The 27,238-nt window shown below is 37.7% G+C and overlaps 1 protein-coding gene across 6 annotated transcripts in view; it reads left to right on the top strand.

Annotated features, from left to right (window-relative positions):
* The window catches only part of PKD2L2 (polycystin 2 like 2, transient receptor potential cation channel), a 42,177-nt gene that overhangs the window by 5,714 nt on the left and 9,225 nt on the right, over positions 1-27,238 (top strand). For 4 of the 6 annotated variants that reach the window (XM_082725536.1, XM_082725534.1, XM_082725533.1 and 1 more), the window contains exons 5-12: positions 2,218-2,439; positions 8,330-8,558; positions 10,022-10,192; positions 10,486-10,667; positions 17,728-17,848; positions 19,531-19,632; positions 21,103-21,167; positions 21,774-21,828. In XM_082725536.1, the coding sequence (XP_082581662.1) occupies positions 2,218-2,439; positions 8,330-8,558; positions 10,022-10,192; positions 10,486-10,667; positions 17,728-17,848; positions 19,531-19,632; positions 21,103-21,167; positions 21,774-21,828 (1,147 nt within the window). The remainder of the gene's footprint in view (positions 1-2,217; positions 2,440-8,329; positions 8,559-10,021; positions 10,193-10,485; positions 10,668-17,727; positions 17,849-19,530; positions 19,633-21,102; positions 21,168-21,773; positions 21,829-27,238) is intronic. The other 2 variants (XM_082725538.1, XM_082725537.1) reach the window with 1 other exon arrangement.

Below are 27,238 nucleotides of genomic sequence, written 5' to 3'. Positions count from 1 at the left end.
GTATCTTTTGTATCTTTTGTCTCCATCATGAAAGGTGTCTATTGTGTGCCCCTCCATCTACACATACACACACACACTTCCCATTTCTCTTAGCCTGTAGTTAGATAATAATTTTTGTTAATCATTAGTCAGTGTTTATATTATAAATATGAGCAATGATTACATTTCTTTTCTTCAACAACCTCTCCTGTAGTGCCAGGACTAATCACTACTTTACAGTTTTTGTTGATTTGTTTTTTCTTTGTGTAAGTTTTTGGTTATAATTTAGGATAGCAAAGTGCCTATTTAATTCTTAGAAATCTAATGAACTCATAAGTATGGTGACATTCTCTTAGGTATTACTGTACTGTATACTATTTCTCTTTCAATGAAAAATTACAAAATAAATCAGTTATTCAATTGCACATCTTAAATGTGCAAATTTTTTGTTTTGGAATCCAAAAACTAATCTGTTATGTATTCTATTATTCTAAATTCTCATAATAACTAAAAGTAATTTAAATATCAAAATAAACACTACATACTTGGAATTATAATACTTGTTATTCCCTAACAACCAAAATAAGAATCAATCTGTGCTTATTTGTCTATCTAAAATGTAACATTCTCTAATTAAAAACATCATTAAAAAATTGGAAGTAGAAGAGGATTGGTGTAACAAATGTTCCCATTTCAATTTAACAACCATGTGGAAAACACTCATAAATAAAACAATGGAATTTTCATTAAATCTGAGTATTTTTTCTTAGGGGTATCACTTTTTCCCCCTCCTAAAAACAAACATAGTATTATCAGTAGAAAAACAATTTTAAGCAATGCACCTTTGGGTAATGATTCAAATCTGTTTGGGGAGGCTGAACAGGGACTGAAGTGAGGAGTCAAAGCTTTATTTTTTGATATCCCATAATTAAAAGTAGAAAGGATGGGGGTGCTTGGGTGGCTCAGTTGGTTGAGCACAGGACTCTTGATACCAGCTCAGGTCATGATTTCAGAGTCGTGGGATCCGTCCCCACGTTCCCGCTCCACGCAGAGCATGGAGCTTGTTTAGGATTTCCTCTCCCTCTCCCTTCCCCCAAACTTACATGTGTTTGTAAATTAACATTCTCTCTCTCTAAAAAAGTAGAAAGTAGGGGCGCCTGGGTGGCTCAGTGGGTTAAGCCTCTGCCTTCAGCTCAGGTCATGATCTCAGGGTCCTGGGATCCAGCCCGCAGCTGGCTCTCTGCTCAGCAGGGAGCCTGCTTCCCCACCCCCTCTGACAGCCTCTCTGCCTACTTGTGATCTCTGTCTGTCAAATAAATAAAATCTTAAAAAAAAAAAAAAAGTAGTTACAAACTTTTGTTAAAATAAGATACCTATTGGTGCCCCTGAGTGGCTCAGTCAGTTAAGTGCCTGCCTTCAACTCAGGTCATGATCTGGTGGTCCTGGGACTGAGTCCAACATCAGGCTCCCGGCTCAGTGGGGATCCTGCCTCTCTCTCTCCTGTTTCCCCTGCTGTGCTCTCTCTCTCATTCTCTGTCAAATAAATAGATAAAATCTTTTAAAAATATATCAATTTAACTATATAGACATTGTAAGAAAGGTCTTATATGTGACATGTAGAAGACAGACTATGAAGCCCCTCCTTTAATGTATGGAGGCAGATATTTATGAAAAACATCCCTTGATATTTTTGTCCTACAAAAAGAAAGATTTCATAAGACAACAGAAACGTGTATTTAAAATACTCAGTCATGGTTTTCTAGATTGTAAGTTCCCTGAGGCAACAGATGGTTTTTTTAAAAACCTTTTCTAGTATGCCTGGGTGACTCCGTGGGTTAAACATCTGCCTTCTACTCAGGTCATAGTCCCATGATCCTGGGATCTGGTTCCACATCAGGCTCCTTGCTCAGCAGGGTGCCTGCTTCTCCCTCTGCCCCTCCCCCTTACCCCTGCTCATGCTTTCTCTCTCTGACAGGTAAAGAAAATAAATAAAATCTTTAAAAAAAAAAAAAACACCGTTTTTTTAGCATCTGGTCCAGTGTGTTACCCATACTGAACACTAAAAAATGAAAACATACTAAATAATCCTCTTAATCCTTAACTCATTGTCTTGCTCCAAAATTACTATAAAACTTTCGAACTTAATACTGCCTATTTTTTTTAACATTAGCTTAAATTCTTAGAATACATCTCAGTCAGGCTTTCTTGTGTCTCCATTATTCTTTTTATACCTAACAGATGGAAGTACTCTCCTCCTGATAGTACCTCCCCTTGGCACTGGGGATTTGTTGGTGTTTACCGAAATGGGGGATTTATTTTCACTTTATCAAAATCAAAATCTGAAACGAAAAACAAGTTCATTGACCTTCAACTGAACAGCTGGATCACAAGAGGGACTAGAGTTATTTTTATTGATTTTTCATTATACAATGCTAATGTAAACCTGTTTTGCATTATCAGGTAAGTGACTCAAAACCTCTTTATTAGTCTCTCAAATTTAAAAAGCCTTCAGAGGGGCACTTGGCTGGTTCACTCAGTAGAGCACGGGACTCTTGGTCTCGGGGTCATGAATTTGAGCCCTGCACTGGGCATGGAGCCTACTTGAAATACATACATACCTACATACATACATGGCATCCAGAGCTCTCATTAGGGTTTCCAGTTCATGTGTGTTTGTACTAAGATTAAAATCATAAGCCTCAGGGGTGCCTGGGTGGCTCAGTCAGGTAAGCTTCTGACTCCTGATCTCATCTCAGACCTTGATCTCACAGTTATGAGTTTAAGCCCCACATTGGGCTCCATGCTGGTCCTGAGCCTACTTAAAAACAAACAAACAAATAAACAAACCCCACAGGGTCCCCTGATGGCTCAGTCGGTTAAGCATCTGCCTTCAGCTTAGGTCATGATCCCAGGGCCCTGGGATCAAGCCCTACATCAGGCTCCCTGCTACTTGGGAGCTTCTCATCTGCCTGCCCCTCCCCCTACTTGTGCTCTCTCTCATTCTTGTTCTCTCTCTATCAAATAAGTCTTTAAAAAAAAATCATACAGGGGTGCCTGCCTGGCTCAGTGGGTTACGGCCTCTGCCTTCGGCACAGGTCATGATCTCAGGGTCCTGGGATCCAGCCCCGCATCGGGCTTTCTACTTAGCGGCGAGCCTGCTTCCTCCTCTCTCTGCCTACTTGAGATCTCTGCCTATCAAATAAATAAATAAAATCTTTTAAAAAAATCATACATCTCAAAATAAATATAATGTAGCTATGCCAATAATCAATGAGATGGTAAAGCAACATTATATCCATTGTTTCATTGTTTTGGAATATATTCAAGAATATGGAGAATTACCTAACATACAATTTTTTTTAAACATTTTATTTATTTATTTATTTGGCAGAGAGAGAGATTACAAGTAGGTAGAGAGGCAGGCAGAGAAAGGGGGGAAACAGGCTCCCTGGTGAGCAGAGAGCCCGAAGTGGAGCTCCATCCCAGGAGTCTGGGGTCATGACCTGAGCCGAAGGCAGAGGCTTTAACCCACTGAACCACCCAGGTGCCCCAACATACAATATGTTTTATATTAAGACTATATAATCTTATTCTACAGCTGTGCAGATCTCACTTTTAGTCTTGATTTCTACCTTTAAATCAGATCATTTAAAATCTGTTGATTTCCTTGCAGTATAAGCTTCTTTATTAAGGTATTAATTTTTGTCTCAAGAATGAACAATTTTTTTTCAAGATTTTATTTATTTAACAGAGAGATCACAAGTAGGCAGAGAGGCAGGCAGACAGAGACTAGGAAGCAGGCTCTCCGAGGAGCAGAGAGCCTGATGTGGGGCTCGATCCCAGGACCCTGAGACCATGACCTGAGCCAAAGGCAGAAGCCTAATCCACTGAGCCACCCAGGCACCCCAAGAACGAACAATTTAAATTTCAAACAATATATGTCAGTAGCTAGCATCCTAGAAATGATTACAGCCTATGGTGATTTGCAAAAATGGCCCCAATTCTTCACATCCTTGCCATGTAAGCTTGCAATGCTCTGCCGCCCAGGGATGGGTGCATTTAACCAGCTCCTGATGCAAGGCTCAGCCTTGGATTTTTTGTTGTTGTTGTTTTAATTTTTTATCATTTAAATTCAATTAATTAACATATAATGTATTATTAGTTTCAGAGGTAGAGTTAAGTGATTCAATAGTTTTATATAATACCCAGTGCTCATTACATCACATTCCCTCCTTAATGTCCATCACCCAGTTGCCCATTCCCCCAACCTGCTCACCTCCAGCAATTCTCAGTTTGTTTCTTATGATTAAGAATCTCTTACAGTTTGTCTCCCTCTCTGATTTCATCTTGTTTATTTTCCCCCTCTTCCACTATGCTCCTCTTAAATTTCACATGTGAGATCATGTAATTGTCTTTCTCTGATTGACTTATTCCTTTTAGCATAACACCCTCTAGTTCCATTCACATCATTGCAAATGGCAAGATTTCATTCTTTTTGATGACTGAGTAGTATTCCTGTGTGTGTGTGTGTGTGTGTGTGTGTGTGTGTGTGTGTGTGTATCAATCAAATCTTCTTTATCCATTCCTCTGTTGATGGACATGGAGGCTTTTTCCATAGTTTGGTTATTGTGGATATTGCTGCTGTAAACATTGGGGTGCACGTGCCCCTTTGGATCATATTTGTGTCTTTGTATTGCAATTAGTGGGTCATAGGGTAGCTCTAATTTCAACTTTTTGAGGAACCTCCATACTGTTTTCCATAGTGTCTGCACCAGCTTCCATTCCCACCAACACTGCACCCTCGACAACACCTGTCATTTCTTGACTGGTTAATTTTAGCCATTCTGACTGGTGTGAGGTGGTATCTCACTGTGGTTTTGATTTGTATTTCCCTGATCCTGAGTGATGTTGAACACTTTTTCATGTGTCTTTGGCCATTTGGATGTCTTCTTTGGAGAAATATCTGTTCCTGTCTTCTTCCATTTCTTGATTGGATTATTTGTTCCTTGGGTGTTGAGTTTGATTAGTTCTTTTTTTTTTAAGATTTTATTTATTTGTCAGAGAGAGAGCACAAGCAGGTAGAGGCAGAGAGAAAAGCAGAGAGAGCAGACTCCCCACTGAGCAAAGAGCCCAATGCAGGACTCGATCCCAGAACCCTGGGATCATGACCTGAGCCAAAGGCAGCCGCTTAACCAACTGAGCAACCCAGGAGTCCTGAGTTTGAAAAGTACTCTATAGATCTTGGATACTAGCCTTTTATCTGATAAGATGTTTTCAAATATCTACTCATATTCTGTCAGTCATCTTTTGGTTTTGTTGACTATCCCTTTGCTGTGCAAAAGGTTTTTATCTTGATGAAGTCCCAATAGTTTAATTTTGCCTTTGTTTCCCTTCCCTTTGGAGACGTGTCTAGTGAGAAGTTGCTGCAGCTGAGCTCCAAGAGTTTGCTGCCTGTGTGCTCTCCTCTAGGATTTTGATGGATTCCTGTCTCACATTTAGGTCTTCCATCCATTTTGAGTCTATTTTGTGGGTGGTGTAAGAGAATGTGGCTATCTAATTTTCCCAACACAATTTGTTGAAGGGACTATCTTTTTTCCATGGGAAATTCTTTCCTGCTTTGTCAAAGATTAGTTAACCATAGACTTGAGGGTCCATTTCCGGGCTCTCTATTCTGTTCCATTGATCTATGTGTCTGTTTTTGTGCCAGTACCACACTGTCTTGAAGACGACAGCTTTGTAATACAGTTTGAAGTCCAGAATTGTGATGTCACCAGCTTTGGTTTTCTTTTTCAACATTCCTCTGGGTATTTGGGGTCTTTTCTGGTTCCATACAAATTTTAAGATTATTTGTTGCAGCTCTGTGAAAAAAGTTGATGGTATTTTGATACATATTGCATTGAATGTATAGATTGCTCTAGTTATCATAGACATTTTAACAATATTTGTTCTTCCAGTCCACGAGCATGGACTGTTTTTCAATTTCTTTGTGTCTTCCTCAATTTCTCTCATGAGCGTTCTATAGTTTTCTGAGTACAGATCCTTTGTCTCTTTGTTTAGGTTTATTCCTAGATATCTTATAGTTTTTGGTGCATTTGTAAATAGGATTAACTCCTCAATGTCTCTTAGCACTTAGCCTTGTGACTTGCTTTGGTCAATGGAATGGGAGCAGATACGATAAAAGCAAAGTTTGAAATGAATTTGCCTGTTAAAACTTGCTCTCTGGAAAAAAAAAAAAAAAGACAAACTTGCTCTCTGGCATTTCTGCCATTAGATGAGAAGAACATCTGTGGGTTGATTTGGACCCAGGACGATGATAAGAGACATTAGGAAAAGACAAGGTGGAGGAGGAGGAGAAGTGGAAAGAATCAGCAGGCAGGGGAGAGAACCCTCTAAAAAGAAAAAATTCTTTCCATTAGTTTGATGACCCCAGTGCATTTGCCTAAACTGGACCATGCTAATTGACTTCAGGCCTGTGTTCTAGAATCAAACACTGACAAAGAAATAGGATTACCATGACTGAATCTGTCTGGGGATTGAATCAGCTTTCTCTGAGTGATCTGGGAATGGGTGGTTGCCTGATGCAATCAGAGTTCTGTTAGAAAGGAGGAATGGGATAATGACCACTAGACAAGCAAACGGCAGTATCCACTAAAATCTCAGTGAGTCTTAAATTTCTCTCATGAGTCTTACATTTCTACTCTAAATGGAATACAGAATTGGTGTACACTCTTATTAGGGGATTTTGCCCTCATGCAACAGTGACAGTGAAAACGCAACCATGGTCTTTAAAATAGGGAAGAATGAATAAAACATATCAATTGTCTTAAGTAGCCAATGGACATTATACCATTTCTTTTATAGTTTTTTTTTTTCCTCTTCTTTCAGGGAATCAGAGCTTTTACCAACATTAATCACTCTTTCCAACAGTCCTGATCAGGATAAAGTGAAGAATACAAATCATTTTTATGCCTTAAACACAAGGAGAAACACTGGAATAACTAGCTTAAAACCATATAGGGAACTCCTTCTTACACTAGACTAAGTCTAGATTTCCTGTCTCTGGGGTTTACACTTATTCTGTGTTACCTTTTAAAATGTTACTTTTTAGAAACTAGCAGATTTTGAAACTTTAAATGGGTGGTAATCTAATCAGTGGTTGTATGGGAGCGCATTACTTAAGACCCTAGCCATTCACTTTCCTTTTGTAAACATATCTGGCAAACTAAACTGAATACTGTTCTTTTTTCCCTTTTTACTAGTCTATACTTCAGATCAAAATATTGAGTTTCTCTCGCTTCACTCCCTTCCCCACCATTGCACACCTACTACATGCAAGGCAAAACAAACAGTTCTGTTTTCTGTTTAACTGGTTTTTGGTTTTATTTTGGAAGCACCTTATTCCAGTAGCAATAGTATTTACTAATAGGTCTAAGTAGGAATACTTACATTATGATAGAGATACTGGGTTCCTTAAATTACTGCCAATTCTTAATTATATGAAGTTGTAGAGAGCAGTAGAAATACAGTGAACAACATCAATATCTTTATTTAGTGTTGGAATTAATTTTTTTATTTCTCTTTGCATATAAATTCTTGTGTCCAACATCCTGTCCCTAAAATAAACAAACTTGTTTTAGTAGAATATGTAATTTTGACATTTAGAAGCAAGAAGTATCGCTGATAATCTAAAGAGGGAGAGTGTATTTACTAAAGGGGGAGAGTATATTTTCCTTCTCTGAAACATTCAAGAATTATGTATTCTGGGAAGATTACTGGTTAACAACAGTAACTAACAGTATAGCATTTCTTGAACATCATCTCATTCTCTTGTGGACATAAAATTGTATTCCCAGTTATGATCAAGCAATCTAAACACAAAATAGAAAGAATGTCTGGCTAAAATCACATCTTACTTTCTCAGTTACACTGTGAATATTCAGAGTACCAAAAAAGTGGGGCCATTAAAAAATAAGTAAATCCAATAGAATTTCTTTTAAATTGAACAGGTTACCTCTACACAATAACTGATTATTAAAGTATACATCATCACAAATTGGAAACTTAATTTATGGGGTGCCATTACTGGGGGGCGCCTGGGTGGCTCAGTCAGTTAAGCATCTGCCTTTGGCTCAGGTCATGATCCCGGGGTCCTGGGATCAAGCCCCCCATCAGGCTCCCTGCTAAGCACTCCCTCTCCCATCCCCCCTGCTTGTGTTCCCTCTCTCACTGTCAATCTCTCTGTCAGATAAATACACAAAATCTTAAAAAAAAAAAAAAAGTTCACCTTGAGTTAGGTACTGAAATATAATGCTTGAAATAAATGCACAGTTACTGTAACCTAATTTTACAGACTGGTGGCAGAATTCCCTGCAACTGGAGGAATAATTACTTCATGGCAGTTTTACTCTGTGAAGCTCCTCAGATATGTTAGCTACTATGATTATATTATTGCTTCCTGTGAGATCACATTTTGTATTTTTCTTATTGTCTTCACAACACAAGAAGGCCAAAAAATAAGAGAATTTAAGTCTGCTTATTTCAAAAGTGTCTGGAACTGGCTAGAATTACTACTTTTGGTGGTAAGTATACATTCATATGTATGATTGGAGGGAATCACATCTGAACCCACCAATGAGGGAGGTATAAAAAGCAAAAATTTCTATTCATTTGGCAACTAGCTAAGGAGCAGCTCCTCACCTCCCCAAGTCCCAGGTCTCCACCCCAACCCCTCAGCTCTTCTGGAGCCCCACTGGTACAAGTTAAAAAGCTGCAGGTATCCTTCAAAAAAGGAGCTGTCATAGGGCATACTAATGGTGTGCTTCCAAAAGTAAGTCTATTTTCCCCCCCTGATTTGGTCCTTGAGAAAACCAACAAAGTTAGAATAGGTGATTCTATAGGTATTATGATTTAATGTGCACAGTAGGTCTCTCCTCCCTTAAAATAAATGTGTTTCTTATAGAGCTTCCTGTTGAAAATCATAGTTACTTTTGGACATGTACTCTTCTTTTATGTTGCCTCTCTGTTTTCCTCCTCACACTGAGTTTTGAAAGAACATGAAAAATCAAGCCTAGGAAGAATACTGAAAGGGGTTAGGGGCCAGTGAGCAGCTAGGCATAGAGAACACCAGGACCGGAAAGATAGTCTCTGAAATAAATTCCAAAAACTGCCAGTTCTCCTCACTGGAAAGAACTAAAATAAATAAAGAGGTTGGCAGGGCAGGACAAATGGTAAGAACTTGGTCTTAGGAATGATGAACAAACACTTCCAGCTTATAAACCCTTACAGACTCTTAGTCATAGCCAGTCAAGGATATACGTCTTTTTTCCCAAAACCAGATTAAAAGTTTTTCAGAGTCAGGAAACATGCCACCTACCTCTCTGGTTTCCCCAATAATACTTAAAATACAGCATAACATTGAACTATCTGAGCACTTCAGGCAAAGGAAGTCGAAGGACGATTTTCATGACAGAAAGCTGTGGTACCTGACATAACCTGGTTCTGAAATCCTCTTCTGGAAGAGTTGTCAGAGGGTTCTCAAAGGGCTTATTTTTTGTGTCATTGAAAAAAAAATTTTTTTTAGTGTTATGTGGTAGAAAATACTAAACTTTTTAAGTATCAGGTATGGAAATGTTGAACTATTATACTGTACACCTGAAACTAATAAAACACTCTATGTTAATTACACTGGAATTATAAATAAATACATAAATAAAAATAAACTTCTAGGTATCCTGTAGTTACATGGAGCAGAAATGCAGCACTGTCAGAATAATCATTTTAGACATTTGTGCTTTATGACTCAAACAGGCAAATAGATTAGGATAGTCAAGTGATCAGTATTCCTGTACTTTTGTGATCATTCTTCTCTCTTAAACTTCTGTAAGTTGAGGTTTACTTCCCTTCACTTAAAAACCTATGCCTTCATTCCCCTTCCCTTTCTGTTAAACTTCTGATGAACTTTTTCCTGTGTCTGTTCATAGGCTGCAGGACATTCAGAAGTAGAAATTGTCTCTAATTTAATCTTTCTTATTTTCCCATTTAGTTATGTTTTTTGACTGTTTCCTTCAACATATACTGTAACGTACAAATTTTTCTCTTACTTGGAGACCTGTTAAAAAATACCGATCAATATTCAGACTTCTATTTTCTTGCATACTGGCACACTTACTACAACAATATAATTGCTGTCACCATCTTTTTTGCATGGATAAAGGTATTTATACTTTATTATATTAAGTGCAGCAGATTAGATATATAGATAGATTATATATTTAGATAGCAAAATGGGAACTAAAGCTGTAAAGTTATGGGGGGGGGAGGATTTTCTTAACTATAAAGTAATTTTAAAATAGGTTGGCCTTGCAATGATCGCACGCAAATCCTCAAACACTCCTAACTATCATCAACACTTCCTTTATTTGGAAGCAAATTTTTTCTGAAATTAATTTAACTTATCCTAAGTAATTATATTATTCTTCTGTTTTAATTAACGTTGTTCTTTTTCAGATATTCAAATTCATAAGTTTTAATAAGACAATGTCTCAGCTGTCATCAACCTTGTCCCGCTGTATCAAAGACATAGTAGGATTTGCCATCATGTTTTTTATAATATTCTTTGCTTATGCTCAGTTAGGATTTCTTGTTTTTGGATCACAAGTTGACGACTTTTCCACTTTTCAAAATGCCATGTAAGCTGTTAGAGTAAATGTAATTATATGTACTAGTTTATAAGGAAAAAAAAATCATGAAAAGGCCTACAATAAGTAGTAACACATATTTTAATAAATTCAAACTTGGTTTTATGTTTTCACTGATAGAAAAATACCTGGTCACACTTAAAGTAGTGTTTAGCATTAAAAGATCCCAATGGATAATGGAGTCCCTTTTTTAAATGTTAAGAGGTCGAGTTAGAAAAATAATTTTTCATTTTTCATTGGTAAGAATTTTACCAACTACAACAGAAATAGGCCTCTATGTCTCTGTGATATTTATTGTCTGGAGAAAAGAAAGTTTAAATGTTTTTCTTTAAGAGCTCTACCTTTGTGTATTAAAAATATTTTTATATGCATAAAGCAATCAGCAGGCAACAAACTTACACAGCGGATCAGGTAGAATCCTTAGAAAAGTGTTCAGGCTTTTTATTTTAAGTGAATAATTTAAATAAATTCACTTTCCTTTTTGGGTAGATAAAATAAGTTCTGTGTGTATAAGAAAATTATGATATCTGAAATATCAATTCTCAAAATATGCTCTGTGTAACTTAGACCAAGACTGGTGGGAAATGGCTTCATATTAAGTAAGTTTTTGAAATTTTGCATCACTCTTTTGAAAATTTACGGTGCATATTAACATATGGCCCTGAGAAAATCTGCAATAACTTTCTTAACTTTAGTGAAGAATTCCCCAAACTTGTCCATGCCCTTTTCCTTGAGAGTTTGGGAGAACTCTGGTCAAAGGAAATGTCTTAAGTTGCTCTCTTTTTACCATCCACATGAATATATTTAACGTGCCAATTCTAAGAAATTTCATAATATTTGCTGAAATAACCCTTTATTAATCAGTCATGGAAAGAAGAGTGGACTAGGAACCAAGAGGATATAGTTCTACTTTCCACTTCTGCCGCTAGCTATTCAAATTTTCTAGACCTTTATTTCCTTATCTGCAAATGAAGGAACTGGACTAAGTTACTCCCAAAGATTTCTTCCAATATCAAACAACCTACAATTTGAGAAGTCTAATTAGCTTTCTCTTGAGTAAATTATGTTTGCAGTTCCAACAACTTCTTGGTCCTTTCCTAGGATCTTAATTCCAGTGTCACTTACTGATAAAAGTAGCATTGGACATTGAATATAAACTTGGAAATTGGTCTTACCCTAGATAGTGGGGAAGAAAGGAAGTATAAGGCATAGAATGAACAGGTAGACAACTTTGGAATACATTAATGAAGGGACTTCTGCTTTTGGTAATGATGTGCTAGGTTATTCAGATCAACCTCCTCTTCAAGACAATTTAAAAAGCTAGGTGAGCGGTGCCTGGGTGGCTCAGTGGGTTAAAGCCTCTACCTTCAGCTCAGGTCCTGGTCTCTGGGTCCTGGGATGGAGCCCTGCATCGGGCTCTCTGCTCAGCAGGGATCCTGCTTCCTCCTCTCTTTCTGCCTGCCTCTTTGCTTACTTGTGATCTCTGTCAAATAAAAAAGTAAATAAATAGATAAATAAATAAATAAAATCTTTAAAAATAAATAAATAAAAATAAAAAGCTAGATGAAATACAGATAACGTTGATGAACTAACCAACAAGTGGACCAAAACCAAAAGGCAAGAACCCAGAGAAGCAAGCTCAGCATCCAAGGCTTCTTTTGCCCTGAAGGCTTTTTTAAAAGTTTATAAGGATTTTTTATTATGTTAAAATATACATAAAATTTACCATCTTATCCATTTCTAAGTGTACAATTCAGTGAGAATTAAGTACATTTATACTATGCAACTGTCACCACCATCCATCTCCAGAACTCTTTTCATCTTGTAAAACTGAAACTATGCCTATTAATCAAGAATTCTCCACTTTACCCTTCCCCAGCCTCTGGCAACCACCATTCTACATTTTGTCTCTTTCTCTTTTTTTTTTTTTTTTTTTTTTTAAAGATTTTTTTTATTTATTTACTTGAGAGAGAGACCGTGAGAGAGAGCATGAACGAGGAGAAGGTCAGAGAGAGAAGCAGACTTCCCATGGAGCTGGGAGTCCGATGCGGGACTCGATCCCGGGACTCCAGGATCATGACCTGAGCCGAAGGCAGTCGTCCAACCAACTGAGCCACCCAGGCGTCCCTTGTCTCTTTCTCTTTTGATTTTCATTAACTCTAGGTGCTTATGGAATCATAGAGTATTTGTCTTTTTGTGACTGATTTATTTCACTTAGTATGTCTTCAGGATTCATCAATGTTGTTCCATATGTCAGAATTTCCTCCCTTTTTAAGGTTGTATACATTCTATGTATAAGTCTCATTTTGATTATTATTAATCTGTTGATGGCCATCTGGACATCTTCCAAGTCTTAGCTGTTATGAATAATGCTGCTATGAGCATGGGTGTACAAATATTTCTTCAAGACTCTGCTTTCAATTCTTTTTGGTATACATGCAGAGGTGGAATTGCTGGATCATATGGTAATTCTAATCTGAATTTTTTGAGGAAATGCCATACTGTTTTCTGCAATGGCTGCATCATTTACATTCCCACCAACAGTGCACCAGGGTTTCAGTTTCCTCACATCTTCATCAACACTTGTTATTTTCTGGGCTACTTTTTTTTTTTTTTTTTTTAATAGTAGCCATCCTAATGGATGTGAGGTGATACCTCATTGCAGTTGTGATTTGCATTTCCCTAATGGTTAGTAATACAGAGCATCTTTTCATGTTCTTATGATAGGCTGGTCCCTCGATGGTGTCCCAGAGGCTCTGTTCACTTTTCTTCAATCTTTTCCTTTTTCTCAGACTTGGTAACTTCAATCATCCTGTCTTTAGGTTCACTGATTTTTTTTCTTCTGCCTGCTCAAATACGCCTCTGAATCCCGTCAATGACATTTCATTTCAGTTACTATATTTTTCAGCTCTACAATTCCTTCTTGGTTTCTTTTGAGGTTCTCTATCTCTTTATAGATATTTCCATTTTGTTCATAAGTCATTTTCCTTTTTTTTTTTTTCATAAATAATTTTCTTGACTTTCTCCATGTCTTTTATGTTTAGTTCTTTGAAAATCTCTAAGATGGTTGTTTAAAGTTTTTAGTACGTTTGCCATCTGGTTTTTCTCAGGGATGTTTCTGTTGGTTTATTTTTTTTTCTTCGATAGGATCATCGTTTCCTACTTCTTTGTATATTGTTCTTTCTTGTTATTGAAAACTGGACATTTGAATGTAGAATGTGATAATGCTGGAAATGACATTCTTGCCCTTCACCAGAGTTTCCTGTTTTTGTTTTTTTGTTTGTTTATTTTTATTATTGTATACTGTCTTCATGCAGGATCAGCCTGAAGTGTAAAGGTCTTCTTGGGTCTTTTCTGAGATTGCACCTTCCTTGGGGATGCAGGTGACAGTCTAACTTCCTCTGTATATGCGTTACTTTTGAGGTCTTTAATGTCTGGCACCCAAAAGGGGAAAAAGAGAAAAATGAAGGAAGTGGGAAGGGCACGAGCCTTTAATCCCAAAGACATTAATTCAGCAAGAGGGAGAGGGACTTGCAACAGACAGGGGAACAACTTTCTGCATTCTTGTGATCAGAAGGAGCAATCAGGGGGCACCTGGCTGGCTCAGTGGGTTAAGCCGCTGCCTTCGGCTCAGGTCATGATCTCAGGGTCCTGGGATCGAGTCCTGAGTTGGGCTCTCTGCTCAGCGGGGAGCCTGCTTCCCTCTCTCTCTGCCTGCCTCTCTGTCTACTTGTGATCTCTCTCTGTCAAATAAATAAATAAAATCTTTGGGAAAAAAAAAAAAAAAAGAAGGAGCAATCAGCAATCAGAACACAGACCCCTAATGCTTGGAGAACATATCCTGATTGCCCACCCTTGCTCCCACAAGTTGCATGCAAGCTGCTCCAGAAATACTTGCATGGCTCCCTGCCATGGGCTGGGGGGTGGCAGATAGGTAGCTTTTCCAAACTAAAACCTGGAATTGACCAAAGTTGTCTAAGCCTTCCCCAGGCAGTTGCAAGCCTTAAATAGACTCTAGAATTCCAAAACAGTTACATCAGACAAATTCTGCCTATGTCATTGCTGTCTAGGTGGGGAAACATATTCCAAATGCTTCTTACCCCCATACCCTCCCCAAACCCTCCACCATGAAGGGATTTTTGATGCTCTAGAGAAATAGTCAAGGAAATGTGTTTTTGGCCACTTCTCTGGGAGGAGATAGAAGGCAAAGTCCAGGACTTACATGGGGAGAGAGGACAGGAGGGCTTGTCTGATAATCTCTGCACACATCAGGCAAGGAAACTTCAATTAGGGGAAAAATGAAGTTACATTGTGTTTGAAGTTTCCATTCCTATGTGATTATAACCACTCAGCAAATTGGTTAGGGTTTTCTTATTCACATTCCTTACACAGCAGAGGTATCTGGACGGTTTCCTAATAGAGAAGGGCTGAATGGAAGCTTTAGTTAACAAGCTAATTTCTGGAGAGGAGAAATGGTGCCTTTAACTTGTGTTTTCTCCTGTAAATACAGCTCAAGGATTATAGATCAAATTTGGTCAAAACTAAAAGAGAACCTCTCATTCTACTATACCATAGGGAAAAAATATTTGTTGAGAGACTTTGGTCTCCTTCCATTTCAGCTTTTCATTTTGTATCTTGTATAGAAGAACATTATAAGCCAATATTAAAAGCTGAATAAATGGGGTGCCTGGGTGGCTCTGTTGGTTAAGTGACCAACTCCTGGTTTCAGCTCAGGTCATGATCTAGGTCATGAGATCAGTGTCGGGCTCCACGCCCAGCTCAGAATTTGTTAAAGACTCTCCCTCTCCCTCTGTCCCTCTCTCAAATAAATAAAAGATTTGTTTATAATAGAAGATTTATTTGAGAGAGGAGAGAGAGGCAGAGAAGCAGCCTCCCTGCTGAACAGGGAGCCCAATGTGGGACTGCATCCCAGGATCCTGAGATATTGACTGGAGCCAAAGACAGACACTTGACTGGCTGAGCCACCTAAGCATTCCTAAATAAATAAATCTTAAAAAAAAAAAAAAAGGCTAAATAAATACTTTAAGTATCATCTAATCATGTCTTAGGTACCCAAGATGAAATTCCAGGTAACTCTTGAGTCCTAGGACTCAAAGGAGCCCATTTCTTTGAATACATTTTCTTCCTTTATTGTTTACAGCTGTATGTTCCCTTTACATGTTGGGCAAAAGCAACCAGGAACAAGAAGAATTCTTCCTTTTGACTGACTAACCAAGCATGCCAAGTGTCTACGTACTGTGGAATTTTTAAGGCTTACCCTTAAAATAACTCATTTTAAGCACCTAGTAGCAGTAACAATGGCATGAAAATATATCAAACATAAATCCAAATAAGCCAAAAGTATCAACTGTGGTTGTTCCTAATTAATTACTAAATTAGCTTATGAATTTTTAAAACTTTTTCTTTAATACTTCCTAAAATTTCTCCCATGAACATGTGTTATTATTATAGCCAGTAAAACTGGAGTGTTGCCTTTTTCTTTTAATTGTCCAATATTAGAGCCCTGGCTATCCGTAAGGTACATAAAATAGATGTTATCCATTCCAGAACACAAAATATGAGTAATAAAGTAACATGCTACTGTTGCAAAACAAAAGTAACAGAAATTATTTTCCTATGCACTGTTCACATAATTTAAAGAAAAAAAACTTCATCTAATTATTATTAATGTTTAAATTATTAATTTAAAATTTTTAATTCCAGAACCTGGGTTTTAAAAATGAAAACTATAATAAATCTTTTTCTAAGCTAATAACCTACTGACCCAGTGACCTCCTTTGGAATTCAGGTTAAATCTGATATCACAGATATTTCTGGGATGGTTGTATCTATTAATTAAAAGTAATGCTGAAATTTAATTGAGTGGTATAATACAGAACCCAAGCAATAGCCCTTAACAATGTTTATCACCATTTATGAAAAATCCTACAGACTGCTCAGTATTTGTGTTATAGGTAAAAAGATAATTATTCCTAAGAAAACATATTAACTTGTAAAGAAAGATCCAAATACTTTTTAAATTGTTGAATGTATGAGTAAAGATAAAATTAAACATTCTCAACTTAAAAAAAATAAAGAAATCATCAACATAATTTATAACATATCCCTGATGTGTCTGACAATGCCATTGCAAATTAATGATGAGAAAATAAGATATCATGTTAAGTAATCCTGATTCTGCCTTTACTACTACTATGCTCATTCAAAGCCTTAATTTCTTAATTTTCCACCTAATTATTAATCAGATGAAGATCTGTAATATTTTAAATGTTATTTTACATCAAATCCAATAGTTATTGAAGAGAATACAGTAAACCTCAGGGGCCACTTGGCTGGCTCAGTCAGTTGAATGCCCAACTGTAGATTTCAGCTCAGGTCATGATATCTGAGTCCTGAGATTGAGCCCTGAGTTGGGCTCCACACTCAGCAGGAAGTCTGCTTCTCTCCTTTCTCTGCTTCCTCCCCACCCTGCTCACTCGAATGTGCTCTCTCTAAAAATTAAAAGAAAAAAAAGAAAACCACTTCTGGATCATGTTTGAGGATCATTACCAGCACTTGTTTGAGACTCAGCAAGTGATAAATTGTTGGCATCTTATTTTAGCAGAAGAGGTGTACAGATTACACACATTATTGGTATTAGAAATTTTAGAGTTCTTGGGTCTAGGTACAAGTTGAAAATCCTTATTGGACAAGGTCAGGTATTCTAAGTTCTAGAAGGGCACAAGAAAGGCTAAGAAGGCCACTGCCAAAAATTGTTAGTAAGCAGGTTTCTCAAGGGTCAGATTTGGTAGGATTCAGTAAGTGGAAGTCCATCATTTCCTGAATCACTGTTGAGCTATTTAAGTACCCTGTCTGGTGTTGAGGGAAATTTTCCACACCCAGTTTTATTGAACTCGGGGTAACATGACTAAAGCCAGAGAACCAATGCCACATGCAGCTGGTTGGATACTTTCCTAGACACAGTGGTAACCCTCATCAGTTGTCATGTATGTGTGAGGGGATATAATGTTTTCCTTTCTTCCCATCAAAGATTTGCACAATTTCGAATTGTTCTTGGAGATTTCAATTTTGCTGGTATTCAGCAAGCCAATCGTATCCTGGGACCCATTTACTTCATCACTTTCATCTTTTTTGTGTTCTTTGTCCTGCTGGTAAGTATGACCATATATGTTCCCTTTTTTGCTTATAATTTTTAGAATAAAAAATGAAATTATTAATTTAAAAGAAATTATAGTATCACTGCTGAGCTGTCAGAGCTTTTTACATTTATTAGGAATTGTGTGGGTTCCTAGAAATCCAGGCCAAGTCCAAGGTCTAAAACGTTTTCAGTTTGTCCAAAAGAGAATGTGATCACAGTAGTTACCATCTTGGTGTCTGACATGTGCCAAGAGTGTGCACAGCTTCTCCGAGTATAACTTGAATATCCCAGGTCTGTCCAGCCAGGACATTCCATACTGGCAGGGATGAATATATTCAGCCCATATTACAATGGCTTCTAACCCTTACAGCTAAAAGTTCAGACCTGTGTGATTTTTAGGAGTCCGCAGGATTTTCACACGTGCTCAGGACAAATTTATGTCGCCTTCCTAACCAGGAAAAGTTGCTTTCCTAGTCGAGGCACTGCTACTGTCCTCCTTGAAAACCCTTTTGTCAGTACATAGCAGTTATCCCCATGCGGTGGCCAGAAGTCCTCACAGTGGCAGAGCTGGGCTTCAGTGAAAGGTGGAGGTGGCCTGAGAGTAAGAATACCCTCTCCACAATTGTTTGTATTATCCGGACATAGTAATCCTAAGAGCCCTGGTAAAACTGTGACTTTAAACAGCTTTATAGAATTAAAAAAAAAAAAAGCCACTCTTACGAAAATATACTTATTCTGTTCTGATATGCAATGTTGACCAATTAGTGTGTGTATGTATATGTGTATATATTCATAGATATATATTAGTACCCAGTTCATATGCATTATTTTATAGTTTTTCTCATTTACCATAAATATAGTTGCTTATATCCACACTATACATTTCCCATTCTACTATGTTATAGTCTGCAGAGCCATTTCTCTGTTACTGAGCATATGGGCTACTTTTATTTTTATTTTTTTATTTTGTTGTTTTTTAAAGATTTTCTTATTTATTTATTCGACAGATCACAAGTAGGCAGAGAGGCAGGCAGAGAGAGAGAGGAGGAAGCAGGCTCCCCACTGAGCAGAGAGCCCGATGGGGGGCTTGATCCCAGGACCCTGAGATCATGACCTGAGCCAAAGGCAGAGGCTTTAACCCACTGAGCCACCCAGGTGCCCCTAAGCATATGGGCTACTTTTAAATTTTAAATCTAATTTACAAATCCCAGCACTTAGGGCTCCTGGGTGGCTCAGTAGGTTAAACGTCTGCCTTCAGCTCACATCACGATTCCAGGGGTCCTGGGCCTGGGAATGAGTCCCACATCAGGCTCAGCAGGGTGTGCTTGACTCTCTGCCTCTGTCCCTCTTCTCAGCTTGTGCTCGCTCGCTCTAAAAAAAAAAAAAAAAAAAAAAAAAAAAAAAAAAACCAAATCCCAGCGCTTATCAGTCACTAACATTTAAACTAAATTTTGGGGCACCTCGGTGGCTCAGCTGTTAAACGGCTGCCTTCAGCTTAGGTCATGTTCCCAGGGCCCTGGGATCGAGCCCCAAATCGGGCTCCCTGCTGAGCAGGAAGCCTGCTTCTCCCTCTGCCAGCAGCTTCCCCTGCTTATGTTTCCTCTCTCGCTGTATCTGTCAAATAAAGAAATAAAATCTTTAAAAATATATAAAATAAAATTTTACTGAAATAATTATGTGATTATTTCTCCCCAGAACATGTTCTTGGCAATTATTAATGATACATATTCTGAAGTGAAAGCTGATTATTCAATAGGCAGAAGGCCAGATTTTGAACTTGGTAAAATGATAAAAAAGGTATGTCTAATTCTTTTCCTAATTTGAATGCTAAGACAAATCTTGTTCAGTTTATACTCTTGTCATTTGAATAGCACTTAAACCTCAAGTAGTGGTGGGGGTTTTTTGTTTTGTTTTGTCTAGGTCCAGTCTTGCTTTTATTTGTATTATTTCACTGCCAGGGAAGTGAGATTTCTTTCTGGCTTTAAAAAAGGTGGCCAAAACTATTTCAGATTTCAATATATCAAATAGCAATTGAGCTGTTTACCAAATGCAAAGCAGCATTGGGTTTTATAATAAAACTATCCCTTCCCTCCAAAAATGTTCAACTTAGATCCTAGTAAATTCCTATAAATAATCTTAACTCAGAACTCCTTGGGCCTTATCTTGCTCACTTTCATGTTTCTGTTAATAGCAACACTCTTATCAGTCATCCTGGGCTTAAAACTTTGCATTTTTTACTCCCTGACACTCTGTTGCCAAGACTTGTGTGTCAAGTTCATCTCTGTGGTTTTTGTTCACATTTCTGAAATTCAAGGTCGTGCTGATTCTAACCGCCACCTCTGGGTTAGAGCCCTTGGTACTTTTCCCCAGTTTGTTTGGTAACCTCTTCTGGCCTCTTCCCTGTGCCAGCCCAGCCCAGATATTACTTCTCTGCTCACAGTTCTTCAGAGTTTCTCTGGGCCTGTCAAAGAAAGTCCAAGTTCTTTATCCAAACACTCAAGGACCTTCTCAAATCTCACAGTCCCAACCTGTCTTTATTCACGATCACTGAACTATGTAGCATGTCTGTCTTCCATGTGCCCATGGACAGCATGGTGTGTCCCAGCCAGTGTTTGACCACAGAGCTGTGCACCATCACTTGATGTTCCTCTCCCCCTCTGGGCTTCTACTCATGTCACTCACTGACCCCCAGCAATGTTCCCCCTTCCCTCGATGACCCTCTGTTCTCCCGGATAGAGTGACATCTTCCCTGTCCTCTCAACAACTACCTCATTTGAGTTGTCAGCAGAGTCATATGTGTCCCATCTTGCTCATCTCTGTACAGACATGGCTCTAACCGCATCACTTCACACAGGAAAAGTCCTAAGAGCCACCAGGTGACTGGAGCTTAAAAACTCTGTCCAAGAACTCACCTGCAAAAAGAAACTATTAATATGTCCCCCAGTGAGCTGAAGTGTGTTTTTTCATCTTTTATCTCTTGATTATGATGCTGGATATATGCCTTAAAGTGTTAACATCATTAAATGCAATAAATATTAGTAAAACTTTTCAAAGAATTTTTTTTCCAGAAAATATAAGCGGTGACCAAGTGAAAGAAAGATAATCAGAGCACTGCCTCCATATTTCTTTAGGGGAGTAGTCCCTAGAGACAGGCATTCCATACTTCTTATTTCTTGATCAAAATTAATACAGTATTTATTACATATTTGTAATTACATATTTATTATGTATTTGTTCAAATCTTAAAATATTTTTAATTATGCCCAGAGTTACAACAATGCTCTTGAAAAACTGAGACTAAAGAAACCGGAAGAGGATGAAGACAAGAAAAAGTAAGATGACTTAATTTTTAACTTGGCATTTCAAACTGTATATTATATTAGAAACTCACAGAGTAAGATTCTGATTGCAGAACAATCACCACCCAGTGTGCTGATTCTAAATACGTTGTTGATGCATCATCCAGTAGTAACTCCTAATTCTGAGAGTGCCATGAGACTCCAAGCTAAGCTAATTAAACATTAATATTAACGCATGCCATGCCACTCAGTAAAAGCTTTAACAGAAAGCTGGATAGAATACAGACCCCCTAAAGGTAGGAAAAAACTTTAGTCTGCATTAACTGCATTCACTTAGCTATCAAAATAAAAAAGCTTTACACAAAATATTTAAGGATACCTTCATACCTGCTGAATCATTTTGGTGTCAAAATGCTTCTAAAACCCAAGCCTCTGGCAGTGGGACATAATATAAACATTTTTTATAGCTAGAGATGACACTCTACTTAGAACTTACTGATGACCACATTTTCCAAATAATTAGTATTATCAGAAGGACCAAAAATGCAATTCAGACACTTACCATAGAGCTGATTGTATTTAGTGCTGCATTTCCCTTTCCACTGTTATATGCCTGTGATTTTTATTTTATATTGTTAGTGAGAAAGGCGGAGATTTGGTTGAGCGAGCCAGAAGAGAAGGCTTTGATGAAAATGTAAGATTTTAACTTTCTCATAAGGATAACTTTATTAGAAACAGGCCTACAAAAAAGTTCTGATTAAGAATTGAAATGATTTGTTTTCTTTAGAGCAGTAGTTGCCACCTCCAAAAATTTCTCCCAGAATCCAGCTGTTTTGTTGTTTAGAACAAGTTATTTCAACCCTACATGCTACCTCTCTTATTGTTGCTCTCGGCCTACACCCTGGTCCTCCAGCTGTAGTCACTGTGGGATTATCACATAGGGGTCAGTGAGTATACTCTATTGACATGATCTGTAATTTTTCTCTTGTAATCATTAATGTGATGAATCACTTTTAATGTTTTATACAGTTGACCCTTGAACAATAAAAAGCTTATGTTTACAAAGTCCATGTGTACATGGACCCATGTAGTTCAAACCCGCATTGTTTAAGAACCATGTTGTTGAACAACAGTTTGAACTTGGTGGGTCCAGTTATATGAGGATCTTTTTTTTTTTTCAATAAATACAATGCAGTATTTACTGTGAATGTATTTTCTCTGCCTTATGATTTTACCAGTACACTTTTTTCTCTAGCTTACTTTAATACAGTATATAATATATATACAGAATATGTTTTAGTTGGCTGCTTATGGTATTGGTAAGGCTTCAATCAACAGTAGGCTTTTAGTTGTTACATTTTTAGGGAGTCAAAAGTTATACACACATTTCTGACTGCACAAGGTTTAGCACCCTAGCCCCTGTGTTGTTCAGTGTCAGCTCTACATGGTAGTGGAGTGAGGTTTCTCACTGTGAGATAAGGAAGTTATAAAAAGAAAAGGTTGAAGGTTAAAATAAACTTTGTGGTGTTGGATTAGAATTGTAGATGTGTGTGTGTGTGTGTGTGTGTGTGTGTGTGTGTGTGTGTCTATAGCTCTATCCACTGAGAAGTCTAGAAGTAATAAGAGTTAGTTCCCTAAACCTTCGTTTCCAAATACCATTCTCTCCTAAAAAGGAAGCAGGGCCCCTTGGAGATATAGCTAAATTCTGGGGCTGGAAAATACAACATGAATCTGGAACATCTTGCCAGAGAGTAAAAGTGTTCAAAGAATAATAAAGATATGTTAAAAGGATGCAAGGGTCGTATTCAAGGGCTCCCACTCGCCAAATCTGGGAATGTTTAAGAGCTATAATGAATAATAACAGAGAACCCATTGAATAACCTAGGATTCCATGAGTTCATACTGACCTAAACACATACATGGATAAAAGCTGGAGGAAAAATGGACCTTTTCCATATTTCTCCACAAAATGCATATTAATTACAAAAAGAAAGGAGTTATATCAGGGTATAGGAATATGGCAGATAAGCCTTAATCAGTAGGAGAAAAAACTGAAACCATACAGCAGCTGGTAAGATGCTAAGAGAACACAGCATCACTTCAGTAACACTCACACCAAGGATGCATAACATAACAAAATGTAACACAAAACTAAACTACTGAGGGACATTCTACAAAATAACTGGCCCGTGTTCTTCAGAAGAAGAAAAGTGTCAAGAAAGCCAAGGTAAAGCTGAGGAACTACACCAGACTGAATGAGATGAAAAGACAAATAGATGTAATGCGTAATCCTGGACTCTAGATCCTTTTACTATATAAGGGGCACCATTGGGACAACTGACAAATTTGAATGGGGGACTCAGCATTAGAGGATAATAATCTATCAATATCAGTTTTCTGATTCTGATTGTTAAGCTGTGAAGGAGAACATCTTTGTATGCAGCAAATACACACTGACATGCTCAGGGACAATGTGACATTCATGTTGGCATCTCCAAATACTTCAAAGGAAAAAAAAGTACTTATACTGTTCTTATCCCCCTACCCGAGCCACCCAGGCACCCCTTTGTACTGTTCTTGTAAGTTTCCCAGAAGTTTGAGATTCTTTTAAAAACAAAACTGGAATTGAATAAACCATTTCTGAGATAAAAGATGATGTAAATTGAAAAACATACTGTGTACCCAGGGGAAATCACCTAGAATGAACATGATATTCATCCAAGTAAAATATGGACTCAAAAGAAAAAGAAAACCAGGTTAACATGAAAACAATCACTACCACAAATCAACAGAACAATACCTACAAATTATGTAAGGAAATAAAATGTAAGCCAAGCATATTTATTATCCAGCAGACTTGTGCTGCAAGTATAAAGACTCAAATGGTTTTTTTCTTTTTAAGATTTTATTTATTTGTTTGACAGAGACAGTGAGAGAGGGAACAAGCAGGGGGAGTGGGAGAAGGAGAAGCAGGCTTCCCACTGAGCAGGGAGCCCCATGGCTTGATCCTAGGACCCTGGGATCATGATCTGAGTTTGAGGGAGACGCTTAACAACTGAGCCACCCAGGCTCTTGAATAGTTTTGAACATGCAAGAACTCAGAGAATACTGTTGTATCCCTAAGGAGTCTACAAGAACATCAGCTTCAGCTAACCAGAGGACTGGAGAAATTTTGGGAAAAGGGAGGGAGAAAGAAGATACAAAATAGAAAACATAGACTGATTGGTTTGAATATATAGCTAAAAGTTAAAGAATTATCATTTAGAGTTAATAATTAGTAAGAGTTAATTTTAGCATATTTAACAATACAATAAAATAAGAAATTGTTTCAATTGTTTCAACACATTTTCTTTTCACATTTTTTTTTTTAATTTTATTTATTTATTTGACAGAGATCACAAGTAGGCAGAGAGGCAGGCAGACAGAGAGTAGGAAGCAGGCTCTCCGAGGAGCAGAGAGCCTGATGTGGGGCTTGATCCCAGGACCCTGAGATCATGACCTGAGCCGAAGGCAGAGGCTTTAACCCACTGAGCCACCCAGGCACCACTCTTTTCACATTTTAGCATTGTTAAAATCAAGATGTGCCTTGAGGTTGACAGGGTGTCGTAGGTAATTGGCAGCCTTTCTTTCTCATATGGTCCATAAACAATGGTGTGTCTTACACTAGACTCCCATCTTTCAAATACAATGAAACATGGTAATAAGACTAAATATAATTGTGTAATAGAGAGAAAGATGAGGAGGAAAAAACTATAAGCTCACATACTCAATGAACTTGTTTGATTCATTTTTGAAGGAACCAAAGCAAGGAGAGGAACCAAGTTGTATAAAAGGATACATGAATAAAAACAAACCACTAAAACAAAACCATATATACCATTCTAAGGGCAGAAGAACCAAAACAAAAGCAAAAACCAAAATATACCATGTCGTTCAAAATTTAAAACATACCATAAAACAGTATGACGTAACTGTAACCAGTTATGTCTGCGTATCAGTAGAAGCAACTAAGCTTAATTTACTTAAAAAGAAAAATTTTCAGATTGAATCATAAAGCAACACCCAATTCTATGCTATATCCTAAAATATATACCTAAAGCAAAGTGATTCAGAAAAGTTCAATATAGAAGCATGAGCAAAGGTTTAAACAGGTAAGCGAAAGGTTTAGAGGACACAACTGAATATAAGTTGAGGTAGAATTCTAGACCTACAGCTCTAAATGAGATGAAGGGCACTTTATGTGCTAACATAACTTTAATAGTTATGATTATCTATGCACCAAATAATACAGCATTAAATTCTGTCAAGTATGGCCTACTAAACTTATGAGAAACAGGAACACTGAAAGTAGAGATCAAAAAAAAATAAAAGGATAAAAACTACAAAAAAATAAAATGGGTATGGTGATCTTATAGTTACATATTTAACTTTGTACTCACAGAAGATACATCTGCTTTTCAAAAACCCATTCATAAAAAATTATCATTATAGGGGCACTTGGGTGGCTCAGTCAGTTAAGCATCTGCCTTCAGTTCAGGTCATGATCCCAGGGTCCTGAGATTGAGCCCCACATTATGCTCCCTGCTCAGTGGAAAGCCTGCAGCTCCCTTTGCCCTTCCCCCCAGCTCCCACTTGTGCTCTCTCTCTCTAATAAAATCTTTTAAAAAAATGATAATCGATTGAGCCACAAAAAAACAATAAATTCCAAAAACTAGTTAATACAGAAAAAAGTTATTTAAAAAGCAACATAGTAAAAATACTTTAAAATCAAAAAATAAAAAGATTATTTAACCGACTTTAGGGGCACCTGGGTGGCTCAGTGGGTTAAGCCTCTGCCATCAGCTCAGGTCATGATCTCAGGGTCCTGGGATCAAGCCCAGCATCGGGCTCTCTGCTCAGCAGGGAGCTTGCTTCCCCCTAACCGACTTTAAACTATTAAACAATTCTTGTGGTGCCTGGGTGGTTCTGGGTTGTGCCTGGGTGGTTACAGTGTCAGGTAAGCGCTGGACTCTTTTTTTTTTTAGGATTTCACCTATTTGACAGAGAGAGATCACAAGTAGGCAGAGAGACAATAAGGCAGAGAGACAAGTAGGCAGGAGGGAGGGGGGAGCAGGCGTCCCACTGAGCAGAGAGCCTGATGTGGGGCTCGATCCCAGGACCCTGAGATCATGACCTAAGCCAAAGGCAGAGGCTTAACCCACTGAGCCACCCAAGCACCCCAGCACTGGACTCCTGATTTCCACTAGGGTCTGATCTCAGGGTTGTGAGATCGAGCCTTGCGTCAGACTCTGTGCTCAGCAGAGTCTGCATGAGTTTCTCTCTCTCTACCTTTGCCCTTCCCTATTGCTTGCATTCTCTCAAAGAATATAAATACTTAAAAATAAATAAATAAATACAATCCTTTTTTAAAAACTATTAAACAATTCTTGAATCAAATAGGAAATGCAAAATGAAATTGCAGAATTCTTATAAAAAAACACTATACAGCAGAATCTATGAGAAAGTCAAATGCCAGAAGAAAATCAAGAGCCTTAAATTTATCAATAAAAATCAAGACTGAAAAACTGATTTCAGCATGTAACTCAAAAAGTTAGAAAACCATAAATAGAAAAAAAAGAAATAAAGATAAAATCAGAATTAATGAGTGGCAAATACAAAGTTGTATAAATAAGTAAAATGGCTGGTTCTTTGAAAAGATGAGAAAAGATGAAGAAACTACTAGCCAACAAACATGGAATAAGAGGGAGAAAGCATAAACATGCATAGTAAGAAATTGCAATGGGAGAAATAATGAAGAAACAAGTTTCTCAACAATCTTGAGGAAGAGTAACTGGAGAAAGAAGAAAGCTGGCGGCATAATACACCCTGATTTCAAATTATATTGCAAAGATGTTGGGGCATCTGGGTGGGTTAGTCAGTTAAGCATCAGACTTGATTTCCACTCAGGTCATGATCTCAGGGTTGTTAGATCAAGTCCTGCATCTGGCTCTGTGCTGGGCATGGAGCCTCAAGATTGTCTTTCTCCTTCTCCCTCTGCCATTCTCACCCCCAGCTTGTGCTCTCTCTCTAAAAAACAAAACCCAGAGCTTTGGCAATCTAAATAT

Source organism: Mustela nivalis (assembly GCF_964662115.1).
Source record: "Mustela nivalis genome assembly, chromosome: 3".
NCBI classification, from domain to species: Eukaryota; Metazoa; Chordata; class Mammalia; order Carnivora; family Mustelidae; genus Mustela; species Mustela nivalis.
This window is presented reverse-complemented; position numbering and strand designations above follow the sequence as displayed.